The following is a 23406-nucleotide window of genomic DNA, read 5'->3' as shown; positions in this document are numbered from 1 at the left end:
CAGCAGCACATGGTTGAGAACCGCTGTAGCAGCCTGTGCCTAAAGCCCTGTATCTCTCTGGTTCTAGTTAGTTGACAGTATTTCTTTTTTTTTTGAAAGTGTTTGTACCTGGTTATTCAGCACAAAACGACAGTTGAATAAAGAAATAAACACCAGACTGGAAAATGGGACAAAGATCTAACAGGAGTAGAGCTCAGTAAAATAGAGAAATACAAGAAAAAAAAAAGTTACAAATTAGGCAATCAAAATGGAAAAAAATTATTTTCATTTTGAAGCTATATCACAGAATTAGACAAGTCACTTTGAGTTTAATGCCAAAGTCCTATAACCAAAACATTTCATCTTCAATAAATCATAGTCTTGTGTGCAAGAATTTAAACACTTTTTTTTTTTTTTGCACTGTTTCATTTTTCTGCTGGGACTGCATTATGCAGCATTTAATGTGAAATTTAAAATATTACACACACGTTTTTTTATGAAGGCAAATAGGTTGTAGGTACAAAAATGACATCATGCTGCATCAACAAATTATTGTCATGAAGAACATGTACCTGCAAGTGCAAATTTTGTGTAACTATATATGCTAACTTCATATGTGCCTGCCACTGTGGCATGAATTAAGACTGGGCACATTAAACTAGGATGCTTTCAATCCTATTAACTGTTAAATACCATTATACATAATGTCTACAGGTGCCAAAACTCATAAACTGTATGAGGCAGCATTCCCATCCCCAAAACCAGAGAGAGAGAGATGAGTAAAATATACAGTATATATTTCAGTAACAGATGAGGCTCTTGCATTTCTGGTAATGACCCTTTGATATACTGAAACAGTAAAGAAAGTAATTTAAATCAAATTTAGGGACCACATTGTTACAGTATATATATATATATATATATATCCCACAGACATGACTGTGAAGGTGAGATCTCTCTGGAGCTCATTAACAATGTCTTGAATTTCTCTTTTTCTATTAATATAAATGAAAAAATGAAAAATAGAAATAAAAAAGAATGGAACATCTAATTTGCATATATGATAGTGTGTGACACTTTCAGAAGGTTACATGATTCCATCTGGAATCCTGTGTCATTTAACAAACACTAAGGATCCAGATCCAGTCAGATAACTCTGAACCTGTTGAGAGAAATTACTCCACAGTTTTGTCTCAGTTTCTGTACGATTTCACACAGTGACGATTTAGTTGTATCTTTCTCATAACTAATGGCGGCGTGTAAAACTTTAAACACCTTCCTGCAACAGCTGAGGAAACAGTTCAGCGATTGCATTGATGTAAGTAACTAACTGTCAACCTATGACCACAAGGTTTTTGTATTCAGTTAAATAAGAAATCAGGAAATTTAAAAACATACTGTGAAGTTTTGTTTTGTTTTTTTACTTTATGTACATTGATGAACATTGATATGCCAAATACAGATTTGATAAAGTTTTAACCAATAACTTGGTCCTTACATTACAAAGCAGAGTGACATTTTCTACTATGGTACAGTATGGGGTACTAATGCAATAGAATACATTATAATCTAATAAAATTAACTGATTTGACCATGTCTCAACTGACATTAAAATAAAAATATGGATTTTTTTTTTTCCACATAGCCACCTGAAAGCCACAGCCGTCAGTCCAGAATAGCAGACATAGAAAGGGCTGAGAGAGCCGAGAGGGAAGCGCTGATCCACCAAGCAGAGAGGCTGTGCTCATCACAGGAAGCCCACAAGAACGCTGTTCTAGAGAGACTGGGGCTCTCCATCCAGCAGGACAACCTCCCCTCACCTCACCCCCCAGCTTCCCCAAGATGCAGGCCTGAATCCTCTCTGCCAGGACGGAGGATCAGGCCCATTGTGAACCTGCCTCCTTTAAAGTTGGAGGAGAAGAACCCCGGCAGGAAGTCCGGCACCAACCAACTGCTGGACGAGGATGACCCCTTTTTTGAGCAGAAGCTGCGTCTGGGCAGTCACATGGCAATACTCGCCTGCAAGCTGGCTAAAGTAACAGCCAGAAACAAAAGTCCAAGCCCAGACGGCTCTGTGATCTCCGTGGACTCCCTCAACACTGTGGACACACACACTACCAGTGAGCTGAGGGCCATTTCAAAGTTGGGAAGCCCTGTTACACCGCGCTTCACCCCAAATCCTCCAAAGATGGCAGCAACCATGAAGAAATCCTGTCTCCCACCCAGAGCAGGTAAATTCACATTGTCAAGTGATTATAACTTCCTTTACTGGGAACTTTACCAGGAAACCTTTGAGATATGATTGATTGAGATGTGATTGGAGTAAATAGTAAAACAATGAGTTTGTTGTTAATCTGGACAGGCACGAAGGTAGCTGATGAATGCCCGCGCCAGTCAGCTACAATCAAAGTAAAGAAGACTGTGGAGACACTGGAGCAATGCCAGCTTGTCCGCCGTCCACCACATCAGCCTGCAGTGCCTCCCAAAAGAACCACTTTGGCTCCAGTACCACCATCAGCAGCTGTTCCAGCCAAAACAAGAGGACCGAGACGTGGGACAAACCTCCGCCCTCCCAAGGCTGACCGTGGACAGGTTAAGGATGACATCAAGCCTTTGGCCAAAGCTTCAGAGAGTCTGTCTCTCTGTTTCAGGCAGCTTGCCTCAGAAGACTGGTAAGACACCCAAACTACAGACAAGTAGAGAGAGTATAACCAACAGGGAAAGAGTCTGTTGTTCCATACACAATGATGAAGCCAGTTCAATCATTTATGTCATCTAAACACAGGGAGAAGAAAATGGAGGGGCTTAAAACAGTTCGAGCTCTGGCAAGATATCACCCAGAGCTACTGCAGCCCAAACTGCATGAGATCTGCCTGATCCTTGAAGAAGAGGTATTGTAGACATTTTCCTCTTTCTCTCATTTTCTATCCGCATTTCCTGTTTGCGCATGTATCTATTCTGAATACACAGAAACACTGACTGATGTTGCTATTTACTATCTAGGTGAAAAACCTGCGCTCCTCTGTAGCCTGTGCTGCCATGGACAGCATCGCAGAGCTCCACCTTCGCCTCGGAAAGGCCATGGACCCTGAGTCAGACAGGACAGGCCGCGCCCTGCTGCTGAAGCTGGCACAGACCACCAGCACCTTCATTCACCAGCAGGCAAACCTCGCCCTAGACGCCCTGGTGGAGGGCTGCAGCCCAAGCAGAGTCGTGAGCGCTCTACTCAACACAGGATTGAGGTAACAGAATTTAGTAAGAAATGAAGCAGTGTCAGCATAAAACACAGCCGCAGCATTTGTCTGACATTTCCCTGTCCATGTCCCTCCTCAGCCACCGTTGTGCTGCAGTGAGAGCGAGCACTGCGCAGCACCTCCATCAACTGGCCACCATCATTGGCGTGGATCAGACGTTGACTGCAGGGAAGACCTTTGCAGAACGTTTTGTTAGCGCTGTCACAAAGATGACTGTGGATGCTGCACCAGAAGTCAGGTGTGTTACCAAGTTTCCTGTGAAAAATGCTTTTTGTTTGTTTGAATCTTATCCTCCTATTGCTAAATGAGAAATGCATTTCTGCCCAGGCTCCATGGAATGAAGATGCTGGAGGGACTTGTCCACCAGAGAGACTTTATGGCCCTGTGGGATAAGGTTGTCCCTGTGAAGGACCGACGGCCACTGGAGAAAATTTTAAAGAAGATGAGGCAGTAGGGGGTGAGGTGACACCATGGTTGCGGTAATGATAATCATTTACCATCATATCGCCTTACAACACTGTGTGGAATTTGTATTGTGCTGCCTCTCCACCCCCTCCTCTCCCCTCCTCCTCCACCACCACCACCACCCCCCATCCCCTCCCTCTCTTCCCCCTCTTTCCCCCACAACCCAACCGGTCCAGGCAGATGGCCGCCCACTGTGAGCCCGGGTTCTGCTCAAGGTTTCTGCCTGTTAAAAGGCAGTTTTTCCTTGCCACTGTCGCCAAGTGCATGCTCATGGTGGGATCTGTTGGGTATCATAAAGAGCTCTGTCTGAACCTGCTCTTTATGAAAAGTACAGAGTGCTGATAAGAACTATGGAAATAAAATTGGACTATGTGAATAAACCTATTACTGTTATCATCATTATTATCAACATTATTCATTTAAAAAGTTGGGTCCTCACTGAGGAGATTGTTATCCTTATTTTCAGTTGTTGATGCTAGTTACATAAATAACCTGCTGCTGTCTTTACCTACCGTTTACTATGTTTATTACAGGTGTAAGATTAAACCATACAGCACAGCTCCCAAAACTGACACCTTCCAACCAATCAGAATCCAGAGACTAGTACAATCTAATACTACTAGTACTAATAAGATCACTGTGGACACACATTATGTCTCAATGTAAGATCAGTATCAGTAATGTAATGTAACTTTGTTATTTGTCTTATTGGGCACTTATACTCAAACACACTGAAACGTTACACATCCTGTATAAAAAATGAATTGTAGAAAACATTCAAACTGGTAGAAAGAGAAAAGCAGCTCACCAGTATTGCTGAATTCATGAGTGAAAATACTGTAGGTGTCATCATAACCAGCCGGCAAGTACTGTACTAAAAGGATGAAGAAAAGGTAAAGTGAGAATAGCCTTATCCAAGACAGCATCATCACTGAATGAAGGGTAAACATTTCAGTAGACTGGACGCAGAAGTTTTTTAATTACCTCTCCAATGTCTTCAGACATATCCACGCCCATCTAAAGCAGAAAAACACAATTAGATAGACTATAACATAACATAAATGAAACACAAATATGAACGTATTCTATTCCGACATCTCTCTATAATGTGAATTATAAGTTAACTGCAATCCTCACCTACTAACTAGGCACTCTAAATCACAACACAGTGTTTAAGTGTTAGCTGTCTCAGTATGTGAATATATTTTGTCTGTAATTCCTATTGTTTCAAATTAGTTGAGCTACTTCACAATCTTCATCATTCAATCATCTATTTGCAGTTTTGATGGTGCTACTGGGAAAAAACTGAAAGTCAAGGTTAGAGAGTACTGAACGAGCCGTCCACAGAGGATCCCTGAAATGTCTATAACATTACAGCACCCTGATGAAAAATGACTTTGCCCTAAATCAACCCTTTGCTGTACAACAAGGAGACGAAAATAAGCGTGGACATGTGTAATTTTTGGTTTTTCAATGATTTCCTTTTGCTGACAAAGGAACATGCTTGGTTGAAGCTACCTGTCAAAAGATAATTGGAATTTTAGATTCAATGACTGTTTTTTGCTCCCAGAAGCCTTGTCAAGACTCAATCCCTGAGTGTGCTCTACTGTAGGCTACTGTGTATAATTCATTTTGTTTCATTCTCAAGAGAAACTCGGGTCGAACATAAATCAAACCTGTGTGCTTCTCCTCTGAGAGCCCTTCCTCTGTGTAATCATAAGTGCGACAGAGGATCAGAGGACCAGGACTCACTTAACGAGGGAGATGGTGGGTGGATGTGATGGGGATTGAGTTGAAGTTAGGGGTTGAGGAGACAGATAGTCATTAAGGTGAAATGTCCACATGGATTTAGATTAAATGGTCCAGGGAGAGATTACTGTATCATAGTGATCTTTCCATTTACAGACTAGCAGGTTAATGCTGAGAGAAGTGACATTTTTAACATATTGACATTTTATAATATTGTAAGCTAAAATAGGCGTAATAGTAGACTATCATTTTTCATTATTTACAGCACATCTAAGTGAATTTTTGAATGTGTTCATTCAAACCAGGACACTTTCAGTTTCTAGAAAAGTAACTTGAGCTTGAACAGCCACATGTTACATTAAATTACAGCCCATATACCTTATTCTTGTCATATATTGTTAAATACACATTGTATTTTCACTCATTAACATGATGTGTAGTGTGTAGGGGAAAGAACAATGTAAAGGCGTAAACTCTGGCTTCGGCAGACAGCTACACCCACATTCCAGAGATTTATTTAGGTCATATTTTTGCATTCTACATCATCACATTATTCAAAATAATTTGAAATAAATTACTTATTTAGAAAACAAACATACCTTTCTCAAATACACATCTGAATGCAGTTGAGGAGGAAAAATTATATTATTATTGTAGGTTGATGTCTAATGATCATTGTTTAATCAGGAACCCTCTCAATCATTATTTTAATTATTTTGATCACACAGCAAGGGTAAAGTATTTGGGCTGTAATATATGTTACGAAGCGTCTTGAAAATAACTTTGTTATTCGGTATTAATTCTAGCTAACTTAGAGAAAGTTCTGTTATCTCATTTGGTTATGTTGAATTTATTATAAGTGTTGATTTACGGAGAAATTTCCTCAAAAGAAAAGTTTCATTATGACCCAAGTAAATACATCCATCATTCATTTGGCTGCTTTGTGGCCATTAATCTATTGGACATTTACCAAATAAGCAATGTCTCTGTTTTCATCAAAGATCCTCGATAAGACAGGACCTCAAACTCGAGTAAAAATCCAGTGGCCACCTCAGAGCCCTAACTACTTCACTTTATATTCACTGGTCCATATTATACCTATACTTTGGAGGCAGTTGCTCACATTGCCCGGTTGGTAATCATGTGCTACCTTTCAGGGTAAGTGAGCATTGGAATTATCAATTGGGCACCTCGCTTCAGTCTTCCTTGTCAAGAAGACCTTGCTCCAAACACTGTCCACTCTCTCTCAACAGATGCAACACATAACTACAGACCTCATGCACAGATGCTGCAAAAATGTTTAGTTTCCTGATTCAATCATAACCAAAGGTGAAGCCATAAAACATGTAAACAATATTGTGATGTGGAAACAGTCTTTCTAATTTTCATGTAGTAAAAATACATTTCTTTGGATATAAATGGTGTTTTTGTGCTTCTTCTGTGTCTTTCCACATTGCACAACAGTTGTGTGTATCATTTATTGTCCTAATGACCTGAACACTGCACTTGTTTACAAGAATGAACTCCTCAGGAAAACTGGATAATTAATCCGTGAAATCCTCACTAGCAGTGCAGAGATTTCAGTATCTTCTGTTAGTTGTCAACAAGGGTGTAACCGGGATGTAAACCAACACAACAGGGGCAGGGGAGTGTAGATATTAGACTTCAGCCTCAATGCAGCTAGTTTTTGTTTCTTGTTATTCTTCTTATTCAGGATGTATATCTAGGGTTGAGAGTTGCACAAATACCTCTTCCAGAAAACATTAAAGGTCTTTAATTCTCCACTAAATCCATTGCAACATTGTGTGAAAATTTTAAATGAACAATTAAGTGTTTAAGATTGTTTGAGGATGATTCATAAAGCAACATACAACAGAATACACAACACCTTCATTGCTACGGGGTTATTATTCACTCTTGTGCTTGAGTTTTGAGTAGCCCCAAACAAATGTTCAGTCAAGTTCAACAAAGGAAGGAAATCATACTCAATGCTTGAAGTGTGTTCAAAGAGCAGAGACTCATACTTATCACAGAAAACTTGTATAGGCTTTGTGTGAACCAAATGAATTCATGGCATGCAAAGCTCAGCGAAGGCAAATACCGTGTAATTAATATTCTCTAATTATTGAATGTGCTCACTGGCGGTCAGGTTCCTCGCCAATATTATTTCTTCCTGCTGCTTTAATTCAACATTACAATGCAGTGAGTTGTTGAGTTTTGTTATTCAGAAATGTAAACATTTGCCAAGTTGAAGTGGCCAATATTACCATTTACCACCTTGAAAAAGCTGTGGTTGAAAAATATATTTAAAAAATAAATAAATATGTACACTCCAGTCCCCCAAAAGAGTAAATAAAATGTCTGGAGTCTCATTTTCTCACAGTAAAAGTTGTTTGCTGATAAGCACTTCACTCATATTGTAGCACTTTGCAAAGGAAATCAAATCAAACCAGACATCACAGCAACAACTGCCAGCATCAAAACAGTTTTACTTGAAGGACTTAGGTATAAGAGGTTTTTCATATCTCTGGAGCAGGCCTGAGGCAGCACACCTCTGCTTTTCACTTCCAGCTGAATTTATTTTGATCTACGGTTTTTGGTTGCACCACAGGAGCAATGAGTCTACAGATTAAAACAAAAATCAATATTTTCATTGTCACAACCTAACATATGGAATGAAAGTTTTATCAGTGTTGACCCCCGTGAGAAATAAGACCAGCAATGGGGTATCCATGGTGGTTAAATGAGTCATTACTGTTTCAGATGTCAGATGCATTAAGGAACAGCGATGTGGGTAAGAAAAGTGCATTTTGCTGGTGAGGGCTGAGATTAAACTCTGTGTGAGGCGGACTTTCAGGAATACATTATTCAGTGGCTGTCTCACCACTTAAACCAACTTATCCAAGGATGGGATTCTACATTTTCACTTTACCTCAAGTTGAGGCAGCCAAGACAAATACACGACCTATTTCTTTCACTTTATTGCTGATCACAGACATTTATATTCATGTCTCCCTCAGGATAAATTGTAATAATTTAGATGCCTTAAATTTTCATCTAGTACCATCATCAGGTAAAAGATTGAATTTGTCATTTATGACCAAATACCTGCAAAAACACGTGACATTCCCATGGGCCCCAGATGTACATTGTGTTTAGTGCTGATTAGCATATGTTAGCATGCTGTTGCACAGAAGCACTGCTGTACATGCATACAGCCTTACAAAGCTGCTAGCATGGCTGCTGGTGTTTTGATTTTACTTGTTTATTCATACATTAATTTCCTCTTGCTTTACAACTGTGTGTTAAATAGTGTTAATTAAATTCTTTAATGACCCATAAATACTTAATTACTTCCATTAAGCACAAAACATGACTCATCCAGCTGAAGAAAAACCAAAACACAGAGGTTCGATTTAGAAGAACCAGAGGTGGAGCAAACCCATTTCTAACAACCACTACCAATGCTTTCCCCCCTTGCCACCCAACATGTGTGCAGTTGCTGTTGTGACTGCTAAGTCAGTAGAACTGAAGGCTCCCCTAAACAGGATGCTGTGTAACCTTTAATGGTCCTGCTACAGAAAAAGCACACAGATTAGTCACTCACCATGTAGCATGCCACTACTATCACCAAAACAAGCTAAACAAGTGAAAATCCAACACCTTCATCTTAAAATGCTTATTCTGGACATGAAATCTCCCACAAACATTTCACCCACCCCTCCCTCTCAGTCACAGGGACAGAGTGTGGCTGATGTATCTAGACCATTTGACTGCACAGATGTTGTGTTACAGGCAGCATATTTGGTCATAGACATGGTTTATAATTAAAGACCTGGGAGGCCGTTCCAGTGTATACTCTGGTGGTCGCAGCAGCATCCACTGCTCTGAAGGAGATCCTGCCCTGAGGCAAGTCAGACTGCTAGAGCGCCATGCACAGCTAAAACTAGACATTCAAAAGTGATAAATTATCAAACTGGCAGGCTGTTGAAAGCTCGACTGTGGAGAAGACTCTCTATTCCTTTGTTTTGTATTCAAGTCATGGATGTTGATTAGCTTAATTTATCAGGGTGTCTACATCAGTGATGGACATTTTGTAGCCTGCAGAAACAAACCTTCATTTACACCATAAAACAGTCACATAGCCTATGTATTACATTATTAAGAACCAGCTAAATCACTGAGTAAAGGGTCAAGACTTATTCAAATATCAGACAGCAATCCCAAGGTTCTTGTTTAAGAAACATGTTGGTATCAGTGTATCATTAACTATTCAATAGTATGGTGGGGGGACAAAATATAACAGATTCGCTTACAGAAACATAATTCAGCCTTCATGAAGTAGGTCAGTAAATGTTTCATGACAGAACAGTGGGTATGACTTAGTGCCCACCAGAGGATGTGTGTTGTGTCTGTGTGGGAATGCCAGTGCTCCTGGTTTGTCAGTTTGGTCTTTTCCTTAAAATACAACCGACAAACCACCATATATGAACAGGGACTCACAAGTGTTAACATGTAACATTCAGTCTTATTGTTGCTTATCTGAACAGATTTCCCTATTTTACCTGCACCAGAGATAAGGGAAATGTCACATCAGTGTAAAATTGATTGTGCTTCCCCTGAATAAGAACTATAACAGGTTGCTTCTACATAGTAATGCAACAGGTAGAAAGTAACTTTTAAATGTGTTTCTGAATATGTAGTTGTGTACAAATATTTTCAACGGTGAAGGAAGCCTGAGCAGAGCAGGTTAGACTATAATGGCTCTGAAGATGCCACACACACACACACTGCTCAAGGGGAGAGTTATTTTTCCAGTGATGGGCCTCTACTATCTCTGAACACCAGTGGACCAGCAACCCTCAGTGTACCCTGAAGCCAAGTGCGATTACTGCTCCTGAACCTGGTATTGGTCTTGAAATACTTCTGTTAACTACTCAGAGACATATCTGCAGAGGTGGAAAGTCACCCAGCATCTTTACTCAAGAACTGTGCTTAAATACAATTTTGAGGTAATTGTACTTTGAGTATTCACATTTTATACTTTATACTTCTACTCCACTACATGTTTCACTTTTACCCCACTACATTTATGATAGCTACATCTACTTGATTTTGCCCATAAGTCATGATCACCCTGTGAAATACAAAGCAGTTTTTGATTAAACCACCCAGCAGGATATAAAGCACTTCATACAGACTCCAATTCAACCATCTACAACATTAAAATGTGGTCTGTTAATGCAACCATAATAGTCCAATAATATAATATAAATAATAACATAACACTGACAAGGACCATCCAGCATAATGAGCACTTTTACTTTTGATAATTTAAATACATTTCACTGAGAAATTTTCTGAAACTTGTAGGAAGCTTTTTTTTTTTTTTACACTGTAGTATTGCTGCTCAAGTCTGAATACTTCCTCCATACCTGCATATTTGGTTAACTAAAAAATTGTTTCAAACTGTGTATCATATTCTAGAATATATACAGGTCTTGGTGATACATGTAAAAAAAAAAAAAAACATCAGATTTTAGAAACAATGCAAATTCTGTTCGACAAAGTATCAACAGAGCCAAACACAAGAACTCTTTAAAGGACATTCTGTTCAGATGATTTAGTCATTAACACAAGTGTTTGCAATTTTTTAAAACCCAAACAACATTAACTACAGATGAGGACTTTGTTTTGCATGCTGACTGAAACCATATCTGACAGCTCTCCGTTTAACACAGTTAGACTTACAGCTGTACACTGCCCCTTAGAGGTTGACAACAATAGTTGCACAATAATAGGAAATACCCAATAAAGCTCAAATAAAAAGCACAAAACTTTATTTACAAATCATTTTAAATCTGTTTTATCAATTACTTGAGGCATAGCTTAGGATCAAATAAGATTATTAAAAACAAAGCCACATTTTCCTCTATTTACACCTTATATTTCAATACAGAAAGTAAGTCAATTTAAATATAAACTGAATGTCCCACATTTCCAGTCTGTTTTTCTCACCCACTTAGGTGTGGTCATTTAGGTCATTTCAACCATCCAGCTGGTAACTTCAATCTGAACTTTCTGCTAATATCCTGGTGAAGTACAGTACTGCAGGCTGAGCAGTGACGTTCTGGATGCTGTATGCGTGTCCTGTGTGAACACAACAGACACATCAGTAACAATACATCATTAAATTAAAAACTAATATATGTGATGATGTTACATTCTTACCAGTTTGCACCATGAAGGACTGTCCTGGGTTGAGGCGGGACTCTCTGCCATCAATGACTACACTCACAGAGCTTGTTAATAAGTTAAAAACCTTTAAAACACAATAAAGATATAGATTTTAAGAGCTCTGGTGTTTAGAAGGACTAATAGAACAAAATCATAAGTGACAGATAGACAGTTTACTGACTGTTGTAGCACTGTGATCCACCCAGAGAGGCTTCTTCATGTAGGAGCCCAGCAGGATCTTTCCATTACAGATGGAGCCACAGTTCAGGTCCATCAGGAGGCCAATAGCTCTGCCCTGATAGAAGTACCAGTCAAACTGGTCTGGAGTGATCTCAGCACCATCTATAATCATATTAAACAGGAAAAATTACTCAGTGAGAGGTCTAGTCAATAGTGAATTACCTTTTCATAAGTAGGATCATTTAATGATCTGATTAAAAATATGTTCCATTACAGATAAAAAGCAAAAAACCAATTAAACTCTGAAACTGAGATTTGAAATTAGTTTGAATATTACACATTTTGATGCAAGGGGATATCAGTGTGTTAGCTCATATATTAATTTAGTCCACAATGCCCTTGTCTTACTTCCTGGCTTGTTATTTTTCATTTATAATTTTCATTTTACTTTTTAATTATAAAACTACTGGGATGATTAGTATTAGTAGTCAGGATTGACTCCTGACTTCATACAGAATACAGAAAGCACTAAGTCTTTCCTACTCTCTGCATGTACCCAGCCAATGCAAATGTATGTATAAAATATTTAAAACTGTGTGTTTTTATTTTAAATCAAACATTAAATGTTCTTACTGTCGACAGTGGGAGACCAGAGACTCTTAAACCACTCTGTCAGGTTGGCCTTATCCTTTGGCTGTAAAGTCAGTGGTTTGAGAGGAGGAGCGCAAAGATCTGATAAAGAGAGTGCAGCATGGACCCTGGATGACGGAAGAACTGGAACAAAATAAACATAAAAGGAGAAGTTAATCATCTTGGTGATCAATCACAAAATTCAACTTTCACCATTTAAGCATTTACACAGTCAATGATCAAATAGTTGTACTTCATATTCGAGTAAAGTTAACAAAGGAACCACCAGATGAAGCTGTGATGAGCTCTGTATCGAGGCCCAGCTGCTGCATTTTTAATTCATCATAGAAGGTGAAAGCGCTCCGTGTTCAGGTCTTACAGAGCAACTGTCAAATAAGTTATTTTTATTTTATTTAGTAAAGACTGACCTCACACAAACATTTCTCTCTACTGTGTTTACATTCATATATTCACTCAGGCTTCTCAATATTAACTTGACATAATGTGTATTTATATATAAATATAAAGATCAAAAAAGGTATATATGTAAATCTAAAAATGATTGATGATTGAAATATAAAGTTTTATTAAAGAAATTTAATGATTGAAAACATACTCAAGTCGTCATTCTCCTCATACTGTTCCAGCTCAATCATGGAGGAGGGTCCACTCCTTAAGTCTTTAAACCTGCCAAAAAATAAAAAAAAACAAATAAAATTAAAAAAACAAACATATACAGACAGAAAATGGGAAAAGTTTAGAGTAGTAATATTAAGCCTTTTCCTTACGTGTACTCTGGCTGACACTTGCTGTCCTGTGGGGGGTCGTGGTCGACGGGGCTGTTCTGTGTGCTCCTGAATTCACCAGCATCCATGCTGAGCACAGCTTTATCAGTCTTACTGGGTGTTACAGAGGCTGCAACATTACGTCTGTTATTGCGACCTGTATCTATTCTGCTGACCACAGTCGGGGTCTCTGCAGATGATGTGAAAATGTCTTTAAATGTGGCCAGAGAGCGTTTGATAGTCTTTGGAGCGGACAGTGGCTTCACTTTCAGAGGAGATACATGAGCTCCCCCCGGTGGTTTTGATGAGACTGCCATGTTGCCATTTTTGGGGGTTCCAAGTCGAGGAGATCTACCACGCTTTTTTCTTTCCTTACGAGGTTTGGGCTCCTTAGGATTAAACTGCTGAGGTTGTGAAGAGATGCTCTCCCTGTCATCAGACGTGCCATTAGCCATCCACCAGTTACCAGGAGGTTTCCTCGTCCTCCTCTGTAATTCTGCTGCCCTGAGCTGCTCCTGGGGCCTTCTGGGAGTGACGGGGGCTGGTGTGCTGGACTTTTTATCATTAGAGACATGTTGGTAGACTCTCTGAAACACCTGATCTCCTGTAACACAAAACATCACACATGGAATATCTTAATAAGTTACAAATTGTATTGGTTGGTCACAGAGCCTTGAGATAACTTCTGTTGTGAATTGGCGCTATATAAATAAAATTTGACTTGACTTGACTTCACTTTATGTTCAAAAAACTCTGTAAGAAAGACATTTTTGTTAACATCAGCTTGGACCTGTGTAAACAAACCTCTAACCATACCCAGTAGTGTACTGTAACTAAGTACATTTACTCCAGTACTGTACGTTTTACTAAGAAACTTAGTAATACAATACAATGTTTTGTTAAATATTGTTAAATATACTGTATAGTGGTTTCCAAAAAGGAAAAAAGCAGTGGTAGTTGTGGTCTCTCGTCTTGTTTTAGGTGTGTACGTATATATCATTATCACTTCCAAAAATTCATAAAGTCAAAAAACAGATGTTTTATGTTGCACAAATTTATTCTCTGCTCTTAATCATTTCTGACCCCTCCAATTTATTTTGTGGTCTTTTGAAGAGGCTTGAGTCATATCGTGGGAACCACTCATCAAACTGTATATATAATAAAAAGCCACAGTACTTTCTCCACCCGTGACCTTACCTGAGTTACCAGAGTTCAGACTGAGGTCTCTGTGTGTAAAGACCAAAGGGCTCGACTGCACAGGATCCAGGTCCTGGTCTGGGGCCACCTCTTCTTCCTCCTGCTGCTCCTCTTCAACCTGCTCTGCCTCAGTAACGTGAAATACTTCATCTGTTGCTTTCATCCTGCCTGGCGTGTCTTCTCTTACAGGTCGGTTTTTGTACTGTTTGGTTTTCTTTTCTTTTTTAGCTTTAACTGTGTTATGACTAGACGACGGTGCAGACTGTTTCTGGTAACTTTTCTTTAAGACTCTGTCCTTCTCAGCCTTTACAGGTGAAGGTTCTGCTGCTCTCGGCTCTTTCTTGTGCTGTTTGGACTTCTTGAGTGTGGGCTGGTTGTCTGAAATCGCTGTTTCTTCTGTACACGGAGGGGTGCACAACCACCACTGTCCAGTCTGTTTTCTCTTCCGTTTCCCAAGAACCTGACCTTCTTCAGATGAACTCCCTTGAGAAACTACCGGCAGTCTGTTCTGTTCAGCCTTTCCATCTTCTAAATCCTTTGCTGTTTGTGCATCTGAATATATGATTTCATTGTCTGTGGGACAGAAAGTATTATATATGAGTTCAGTGAGATGCTTTTAGGAACTTTTAACACTGATTTTAAATGAAGGGAGGAGGGAAAATCGTTGTTAAAAATGTATTTTCTAATGATTTTAATATCAGGCGGAAAGATTCAGAGAGAAGAGAGAGATAGAGAGAGAGAGATTTTAAGGGTATGAGGTCCTTACCTGAGAGAGAACACAAGTCTTCAACATCTGCAAGCTTCTGGTTGTTCTGATCCTTCACAGCTTCATCATACACCATCTCCTTTATGTCTTCAGATTCCTGTGTGACTTTTTTGGCCCCCTTTAATGACTTAGCCCTGCCTGACTTGGCTTTTTCTCTCCCATCTTTTGAAGACTTTGAGCTCTTCAGCTTAGAGGACCTCCGAGTCTTCTTTTCTATTTTCTGGGAGGGTTTCTCTTCATCTGGTTCCCTGTTGGCCACGTCTTGAGGTTCCTCCTCTGCCTCGTCACTCTTTTCCAATGGAATCGGTTTGGGCTGCCGGTGTTTCTTTTGATTTGGTTTCTCTTGTTCCACCAAGTCACCTGCAGGAACATCCTCAGGGCTGGAAAACTTATCATTACCAGGCAAAGCCTCTTCGTTCTTCTTCTTCTCTCTCCGTCTCTTCTTTTTCATTTTCTCATTAACAGGCTGAATTCCCTGTTTGGCCTTTTCTGAGTCCTCCTCTTTTTGTGCCGTCTCTAGTGGATTTTCCTTCGTCCCCTTGTCTGTTGAAGTGTCTTTGTCTGTGCTGGAACTTCTGGTCTGCTTCTGTTTCTTACTGGGGGCAGCTTTATTTGGGATGGAAATCCAAAGAGGTGTATCATCCTCCAAAATGAGGAAATCATCCTCTGTCTCAGGAGGAGGGGTGGGAACTTTTACTGGTGACAGCAACTTCCTGGAGCTAAAAAGAAAAAAAAAGAATGAAATTGAATGTATTATTCACTGCTTTGTGGTATTATACTTACACTAGAGTGAGTGCTATCTCAACTCACCATGCAGGTTTGGATTGTCCAGCATCTCTAAGCTTCTGTAGAAAAGAAGTCATGTCTTTTCCCACACGGGCAGACATCTCTGCTGGAAGCTGGCTATGAACGCTTCTTGAGTGTTTCTCAGGAGCTGCGACTTCAGGCTCCTGCCTCACCGCTGAAACAGGTGGAGCTATGTTTTCTTGCCTGGTAATAAACAAAAAGAATAAACAGAAGTGACTGAGCTAAATAAAAAAATGCACGATTATCAATTATTACATTTTTGTCATTTTATTTGTAGTTTATCCTAATAATGTAATTTCTCAGTTAAGTTTCTATTATACTATTATAATTATATTATCCTTACATTCTTACTGTCATATTTACTATAACGTTTACTGTACTACCATAAAATATTCTGCCACAGTTAATATCTTTGTAATAGCTCCTAAATGAACAAAACTTCGGGATGTCAACCTTAAATATTGGTCAGTACATTGTACACAAACAATAAATCTTGATCCCAGTAATATATTCTCAAATGAAAATACTGGTATGGGCTTCAAAAGTCCACTGGACCAAAACTAAAAGCACAAAATCACTGTAAACATACATTAAAAAGTCATCACTTCTTACCTTGGGGTTTTTCTTTTGCCCACTGTTTTAGGTTTCTTGTCTGTTTTTTCTTTAACTGGCAGACTCTCTTTGCTGCAGAAAATAAATACACAAATATACATACAACATCAGATACAGATGAAGTGCTTGCAGCAAACTAATCATTATGTTGAGAATTAAAAAGCTCTTACCATGACATCACCAGCTTCTTTTTGTGACTGGGTATCATGAGCTTGGTAAGAGTAACTTTGCCTGGAGGAGACTCCAACTCTTCATTTCTAAAGGACAGGTGGATTATTGAAAGAGAAATAATGCAGATTAACAAATGAAAATATACTGATTTACAATGTTCACGTTGACTTCACTGGAATCTACACTGTATTCAAACAACACCATCATTATGTGCAGCACTTTACTTCCTACATTAAAGAAGTTAATACATGTCTTACTCCTCTGTGACGTGCCCATTGCAGTGGGGCTTCTGGATGGTTAGAGGCTCCATCTTTGCCTCCTCTTTTCCTTCATCTTCGCAGTCAAAGAGAATTGGAGATACAACTTTTTTTTCACCGTCCTCCTCTTCTACACCATGTACAACCGCATTTTCTTCAATGGGGCTGGATGTCTTTACTGGCTCATGTACTTTGAATGGGGTGTCCAAATCTACAACAAGGAAATTTATCACATTTAATATGTGTAAATGATAAAAATAAGTACTTTGTCAATAAAAAATAAAATTTTACCAATATCCAGGTTAGGACAGGGTGATCTTGCTGCAGGAGGCAGGACATCTCCTCCAGGACCCTGAAGAGTTACAAAACATACATTTAATAGGTCAACACAGGTATCAAATCCAGTCTAATTTAAGAAAGGTACATAAAACGCATGAGCGGATGTACAAGAGCTGCTCAGTCTAGCACTTGTCAGAAAGTGGAAGACCATTATCTTACTGAGCTGCACTCAGGCACAATGTGACTACTTAAATGTTCAGGGGAGACAGTAGGAATTAAATCTCACAGAGGAACTAAAGGTGTAGAACTACTGGCTCATCAGCCTTTTCTCAAGCAGTGAACAAGTGCAATAGATATTTAAGATATTTTGTCTTTATGTCAACACAGGACACTTTTAACTATTTATTTTGGCTGACTGACTGTACATTACCATTTGGCATGTTGGAAGTTTTTTAGTCAAGTGTTCCTCCTGCAGGACTGGTGAAGCCTCTCTCTCATTCTGGTTTGTCTCGGTGTCAGAGGTCTGGAGCAGAGGAGATGGGGGACACAGGTCATTGTCTTGTGAGGATGAATCTGAAAAGAAAAGCAAAGTACAGGTTAACATCATAAAAATGCAAAACTAACTGCAAAATGTTAAAGCAAATGAATCACATACTCTACTCACCCAAGTCATCAAACATCCTGTCAACATCTTCCAATGTCAGCGGTTCTGTCCATTGTTTAGGCAGACTGAAAACACAAATATCAGATTTAAAGTAATAGTCGGAGTAATCGCAGTGCAGCTGCAATTATTTTATTATGGTGGATAAGAAATTTCAGCTCTCTAGTTTTTGGCTTTAGCATAAATCACAGAGCACATGAATACTGCAACTATTTAAAGTTATACAATTTCAAGATATTCCCTTTAAAATATTTTAACAATATGTTCAAATATACCTTTCTTTGCTTGTAAAGTAGCAGAGCTTCCTCTTTGGTCTCCTCTGTGAACAGACAGCAGGTATTGAGTTAATTATGTTAGTTAGCCCAGACTTTTAATTATTTGGTTACTTTACAGATTTGGGGTAAAATAGATCGGAGACAGTTTATCACTGTAGGCTGGGTTAACGTCTTCATTTCATACTAGTATAAATATAATACTGGAATACTACTACTTATTTTATGTATTACTTTTTCACGTATTGAATTTGCGGTGATTTCTATCCATTTTGACAGCTGTGCAATCACTTCCTTGTAATAAACCTTGTCCACAATTTCTCTTGGCTTTTTACCCAAATGTAGAAAGTTACAGCTGATACTAAAGGAAAACTGAATTTCTTGGATGGACAACAGTAGAAATATCCATCAGTATTACATAACACAATGTAACAACATCAGTGGTAGTCGAGTGCAGCCTCCAAAATGACCATGAAGTTGAAGCAGCACATCTCTAAGACGGTTGAATAACACATGTATAACCTTTAATGCAGAATAGAGTTGCATTAGACTATATTACGGTAGTTTAAGCCGACATAACTAAATACACTAACGTTTGTACACGCAGGGTCAACCCCCTCTCTGTTTTGGCTACCGTTATGTGTTTGTTCAGCCCTCCTTCCTCAAGAGCACAACAGTAAAATAGAAACACAAAGGGAAGTCCTTAACTTACCAGTGTAGGGTACTTTGTCTCCATTTATGATAGCCAGCTGTGTTTTCTTTTTAACGGTAACGTTAGACGATTGTTTCCGACAGCGGGACCCAAGCTAACCGCTAGGTAGCTATCATCTCGTTTTCAATAAATCCTCGTTTTTAATTCCCCCCTAGAATGCATTCACCAGAATCCACTCAGCAAAAAATCACGGTAGGAACAAGTATACAATCATGTGAAGACCAGTAGACCCGCTATTTTGCTCACTTGATAACGTTAGCAACGTTAGCGTTAGCAAAACAATGGCGCTGTTTACAATTTGTAAATACCCGCGCACTGCGAGATCGCTTTGCTGTTTCCCCTGAATTAGGCCTCTCAGGCAGTGGTCTCGGTAAAGTATTGTTATTTCGGCAAACGCTAACCTACATTCTCTGTCTTACAACTTAGACTAAATTTCTAAAAATAACATTAACTTGAGTGTAATGACTAGTGGCGCTTGTTGCTAGTGGACAATGTCTTGAATTTTCATGGACTTGCTGCCTGAAAGACCATGTTCTGGGAGAAAATGGACCTCAGGATGTTCTTCTTCTACACTATTTACCGACAGACTTGACTTAAACTGAACGCCTCGCTTTGCTGCCCCCTACAGGTCACTGATTTATGAACTGTCAACAATACATCCTACAACATGGTGTAACTTCTGAGGTTACAAAGCATTAGACATTATCCCTGAAAATGTATGCTGATTGAAATTTATATCAATTTTAAATAATCAAAAATTTGTTTTTCACAGAAAATCCTCATCCACCATTTTTACTGTGTTGCATCTTTTTCACCCAGCACAACAGAAAATAACTGTGATTTGTCCCAGACTTTTGCAGTACAAACATACAGTTTATCCCCTTGAACTGTGATATTGTTATCAGAATATAAATTTGCATTTTATACAAAACAAACATTTTAAAAAATCTGAATGCATAATGCATACATTGAGTCTGTACTTAAAGGTGTGTGATTGCAGTGTTATCCCCCCTTGTAGTGTTGTAATAGTCTCCTTATCAGAGCCTAATGAGTGGTGTTAGCAACTATATGTTAGAATAGAGCCATAAAAGGATCAGAGAGCATTCAGCCAAAGTTGAAAATAATATTCCAGGTGAAAACTACTGTATGCTAATTATGCTTTAGTGTATTTCATAACATAAATTAAAAAAATTAACATTTGTCCTAACAAAGTGATTAACAAAGTGATACTAAACAACTGCACATGTATTTTCTATGATGTATAACAGCACATATCAGTTTGTTATATCATAAAAATGTTTAGCGAAATATCTTCTTCTGCTTCACAGCAATGTCCATCGGCTCCATGGCTCCAGGGCTGACGTCCTCATAGAGTGGCTGTTTGATGTGTCTCCAAATCACCCAAACAATCCTTACAGCCAACAGCACAGAGGCTACGGCCAGCAGCGCAACTGTGAGATAAAAATGCAGTCAACGTAAATTTTAAACAGATATTTGTGGTCATTAATATTTTTGTTGTGTACAGATGCATTTTTGCACAGGGCTTCACACTATAATATTTTACTTGAGTAGGAGCATTGTATCAGATGTGCTACAATTAGATTTGCTTTACCATGGCTATATTTTTCTCAAAAGTAATAAAAGGTTTCCTTAATATTGTGTTTATGATTATCATATATTTATCACATATAATTTATGTGGAATTCTCTACAATGTCTCACCAATGAAGATACCATTGCGACTGGGTGATGAAGCATCGTAGTTTTTGTCCAGGTTTCCAGACAGAGCCCAGATCACAACAGGGTAGATGATGAGGATGTAGCGCACATGTTTGTCAAGGACAGAGTTTTCCAAAACAAACCTGTAAAAACACAAAACACAAACGCATTGCTTCAGAATTTCACTGGTGTACAGTTCATCTGAGATTTTGCACTCTCCAAGTGGAGAGCACTTACCACACGAGCAACAGAACAGCCAAAACAGAGTATGAAATTGTGGCAGCGTCCTCTGGGGACATCTTTACATCATAAGTCAGGACAATGGTCAGGTTGATTAGGGTTGCAATAGTTGTCCATGTTGTGTATATCATCACACCATTTTGAACCTGTGAATATAGTTTAACATATTGAGATGATTACTGAGTGAAGACTGTGCACTGAAACCACATTATATTGACATCATTGAACAAAATAGGCTCGTATAACCTGGCACATACAGGATTAACACCTCAGCATACACACTTAATAATGCAAATACTGTACATTTGTCATACTAACCAAGACACGGAGGAGCCACAGATCTGCTTTGTGGTATTTGTTGAGCCAGGCTCCATAAATGTGAAGCCCATGGCAGATGAAGCATATCATGGAGTAGTTTGTGCAGATGACCAGGATGAGAAAAACCAGTGCAGCAATCATTATACTTTAGAATGGGACAGAAACAGCAGACAAATGTTTAATTTTACTGTGTGATATGTGTGATATACTATAGTAACCTTAATTTACAAAGAATGGCCAAAGGAGCTATTTTAAAGCTCCCACTGGAGACTCTCACCCTCTGTCCCAAACAAGCAGCCAGCCAATATTGAAACACAGATTGAGGCACCAGCTAATGAAGAATCCATAAGGCAACACTGCAGGGCTGCAGTAAACGTAGCCATAACCGTTCCTACAAGACAAAAGAGCCAAAGTTGAACATTCAGCCTATGAGAACTGTGTTTAATTGTCAGTTTAGTCAACTCTTCTAGTCTTTTAGTCTGTGGCTCTTCAAGCAACTGACAAAAAAGACACAATTCGCTGTTTGCACATTCCTTTTGACCCATTTGTAAAAAGTCTGCATTATTTTAAAGTTTTAAACAAGAAAATGTAAAAAAGTTGGTCGCAACTTTCTGCAAAGACTCGCAAGGATGTAAATAATCATGGAGGTTAGCCAGACGTAGATGACACTCCAGATGTTGAAGGTCCATCCTGAAGGTGTGATCTGGGTGTCAAACACAGCAGACACATTGGCTGTAGTGGTATCATAAGGACCTATGGGGAGATATAATGCAAATACTGAGCAAGATTACAGAGGATTACGACATGTTCAGCTAATATTTGTTATTTCTCAATGATCCTGTTCATTCACAAGTCACAGCAGGTAACTACAAAAACTACATTTGACTCACCAATACCAACCACTGACAGCCCGTTGAACACCAGGCTTATTGCAAAGCCAACAACAGAAACCACTATCGCAGCAAGACGTCCAGGATCATGTTTCCCCATTGTTGTCTACTGAGATAAAGTAAAATCATTCAAAAATAGAAAATGTATAAAACCACATAGAGTATTTATGGCTGAAGAAGAGATATTAAAGAATTACAGTTGATATAGCATGTCCCTATTTGTAGGCCAATACTTTAGATCCTTTCCAGCTTCAGTGGTGATAACCTGCGTTTGAACCTGACCTCCCTCAGAGGGTGAGCTTAGTGATGATAATCAATAACCTCATCCGAGGCCTTCTTCTCTGAAGCTTATCACCAGGAAAACTTAAATAAAAAGTCATTCTAACATTCAAATTTCAGATTTCTGGATACTCATATCAAGTTTCAAAACAACTTGTGTAATGTTAGACGTGCCACTGCAACACACTGCACTCCATCCAGGATAATAAAATGTTGGCAGCTTAACAAAAACAGTGCCCTCATGTTTATAAAGTTAAACAAGATATACCTTTCTTTGCTCCTCCCTGTGTGAGCTGAGCGATCGGTGTGAAGAGCAGGAGTAACTGTGCAGGGGACAGAGGACTGCCTATTTTATAGAATAACTGGTTGTGTAAGCAGGAGGCTTACGACCACTTGAAGCATCACGTGCGTCTCTTATCTTGTATACATTTCTGCCTCAGTGCAGTGGATCATAAAAGACAAACTGTCAATATCTCCCCCCACACACTTCATAATTTTTAAATCTTTCATATTTTGGGCACCTGAATGAAAAAGAATGTATACATTAAGTGGAATGTGTGATATTTATATTTTGTACTGAATGAGCAAAATTCTGAGTGTATTTAAGGAAATGATTTCCTGAAGTGTCCCTCAGCTTGGCCTGTACTTGAACCTGACCTTTGACCTTTGAGGAGCAGAGCAAGCGATAATAAACATGTCATATCATATCCCGTAAACACACAGGCTATTCAGACAATCACACCAAACTATGTCTTTTTCATGAAGGTTTTGGCTCCTAAAACTGTGAAACTCTAAGAACCTTTTGGACTTAAGATTTTTGTCGACTGTCATTTTTCATAAGTCTGTGTTTTAAGTCATTTGCTGCATTTTTACTGCAAAACACTTGCTATTCTTATAACCACTCGTGTTATTTAAGTAAACATATTCACAGGTACTGCATGTTCTCAT

The 23406-nt window shown here is 38.9% G+C and overlaps 3 protein-coding genes across 3 annotated transcripts; 1 reads left to right on the top strand and 2 right to left on the bottom strand.

Moving 5' to 3' along the window:
* Positions 1-1115: 1115 nt before the first annotated feature.
* Positions 1116-4090, top strand: LOC108881720 (uncharacterized). The gene is made up of 7 exons (XM_018673824.2): positions 1116-1297; positions 1625-2210; positions 2342-2651; positions 2765-2870; positions 2983-3221; positions 3313-3471; positions 3561-4090. The coding sequence occupies exons 1-7, from the start codon at positions 1229-1231 to the stop codon at positions 3685-3687; spliced, it is 1596 nt and encodes a 531-aa protein (XP_018529340.1). The 5' UTR covers positions 1116-1228; the 3' UTR covers positions 3688-4090.
* Positions 4091-10748: 6658 nt separating this feature from the next.
* Positions 10749-19357, bottom strand: si:ch211-161h7.4 (microtubule-associated protein 1B). Its single transcript, XM_018673831.2, has 17 exons — positions 19014-19357; positions 18305-18348; positions 18033-18097; positions 17799-17941; positions 17381-17441; positions 17090-17300; positions 16832-16918; positions 16662-16733; positions 16053-16232; positions 15243-15961; positions 14477-15049; positions 13283-13883; positions 13111-13181; positions 12498-12638; positions 11866-12026; positions 11679-11769; positions 10749-11597 (listed from the first exon to the last, which is right to left on the bottom strand). Exons 1-17 carry the CDS (start codon positions 19035-19037, stop codon positions 11515-11517), a joined length of 3327 nt encoding a protein of 1108 aa, XP_018529347.1. The 5' UTR covers positions 19038-19357; the 3' UTR covers positions 10749-11514.
* A 636-nt stretch (positions 19358-19993) lies between these two features.
* On the bottom strand, positions 19994-22742 carry LOC108881601 (uncharacterized). Its single transcript, XM_018673651.2, has 8 exons — positions 22727-22742; positions 22180-22288; positions 21898-22042; positions 21567-21680; positions 21290-21434; positions 20969-21117; positions 20735-20874; positions 19994-20464 (listed from the first exon to the last, which is right to left on the bottom strand). Exons 2-8 carry the CDS (start codon positions 22277-22279, stop codon positions 20313-20315), a joined length of 945 nt encoding a protein of 314 aa, XP_018529167.1. The 5' UTR covers positions 22280-22288; positions 22727-22742; the 3' UTR covers positions 19994-20312.
* Between the last annotated feature and the right edge of the window lie 664 nt (positions 22743-23406).

Source organism: Lates calcarifer, linkage group LG24 (assembly GCF_001640805.2).
Source record: "Lates calcarifer isolate ASB-BC8 linkage group LG24, TLL_Latcal_v3, whole genome shotgun sequence".
NCBI lineage: Eukaryota > Metazoa > Chordata > Actinopteri > Centropomidae > Lates > Lates calcarifer.
Note: the sequence above shows the minus strand (reverse complement) of the source record. Positions and strands in the feature narration are given on the sequence as shown.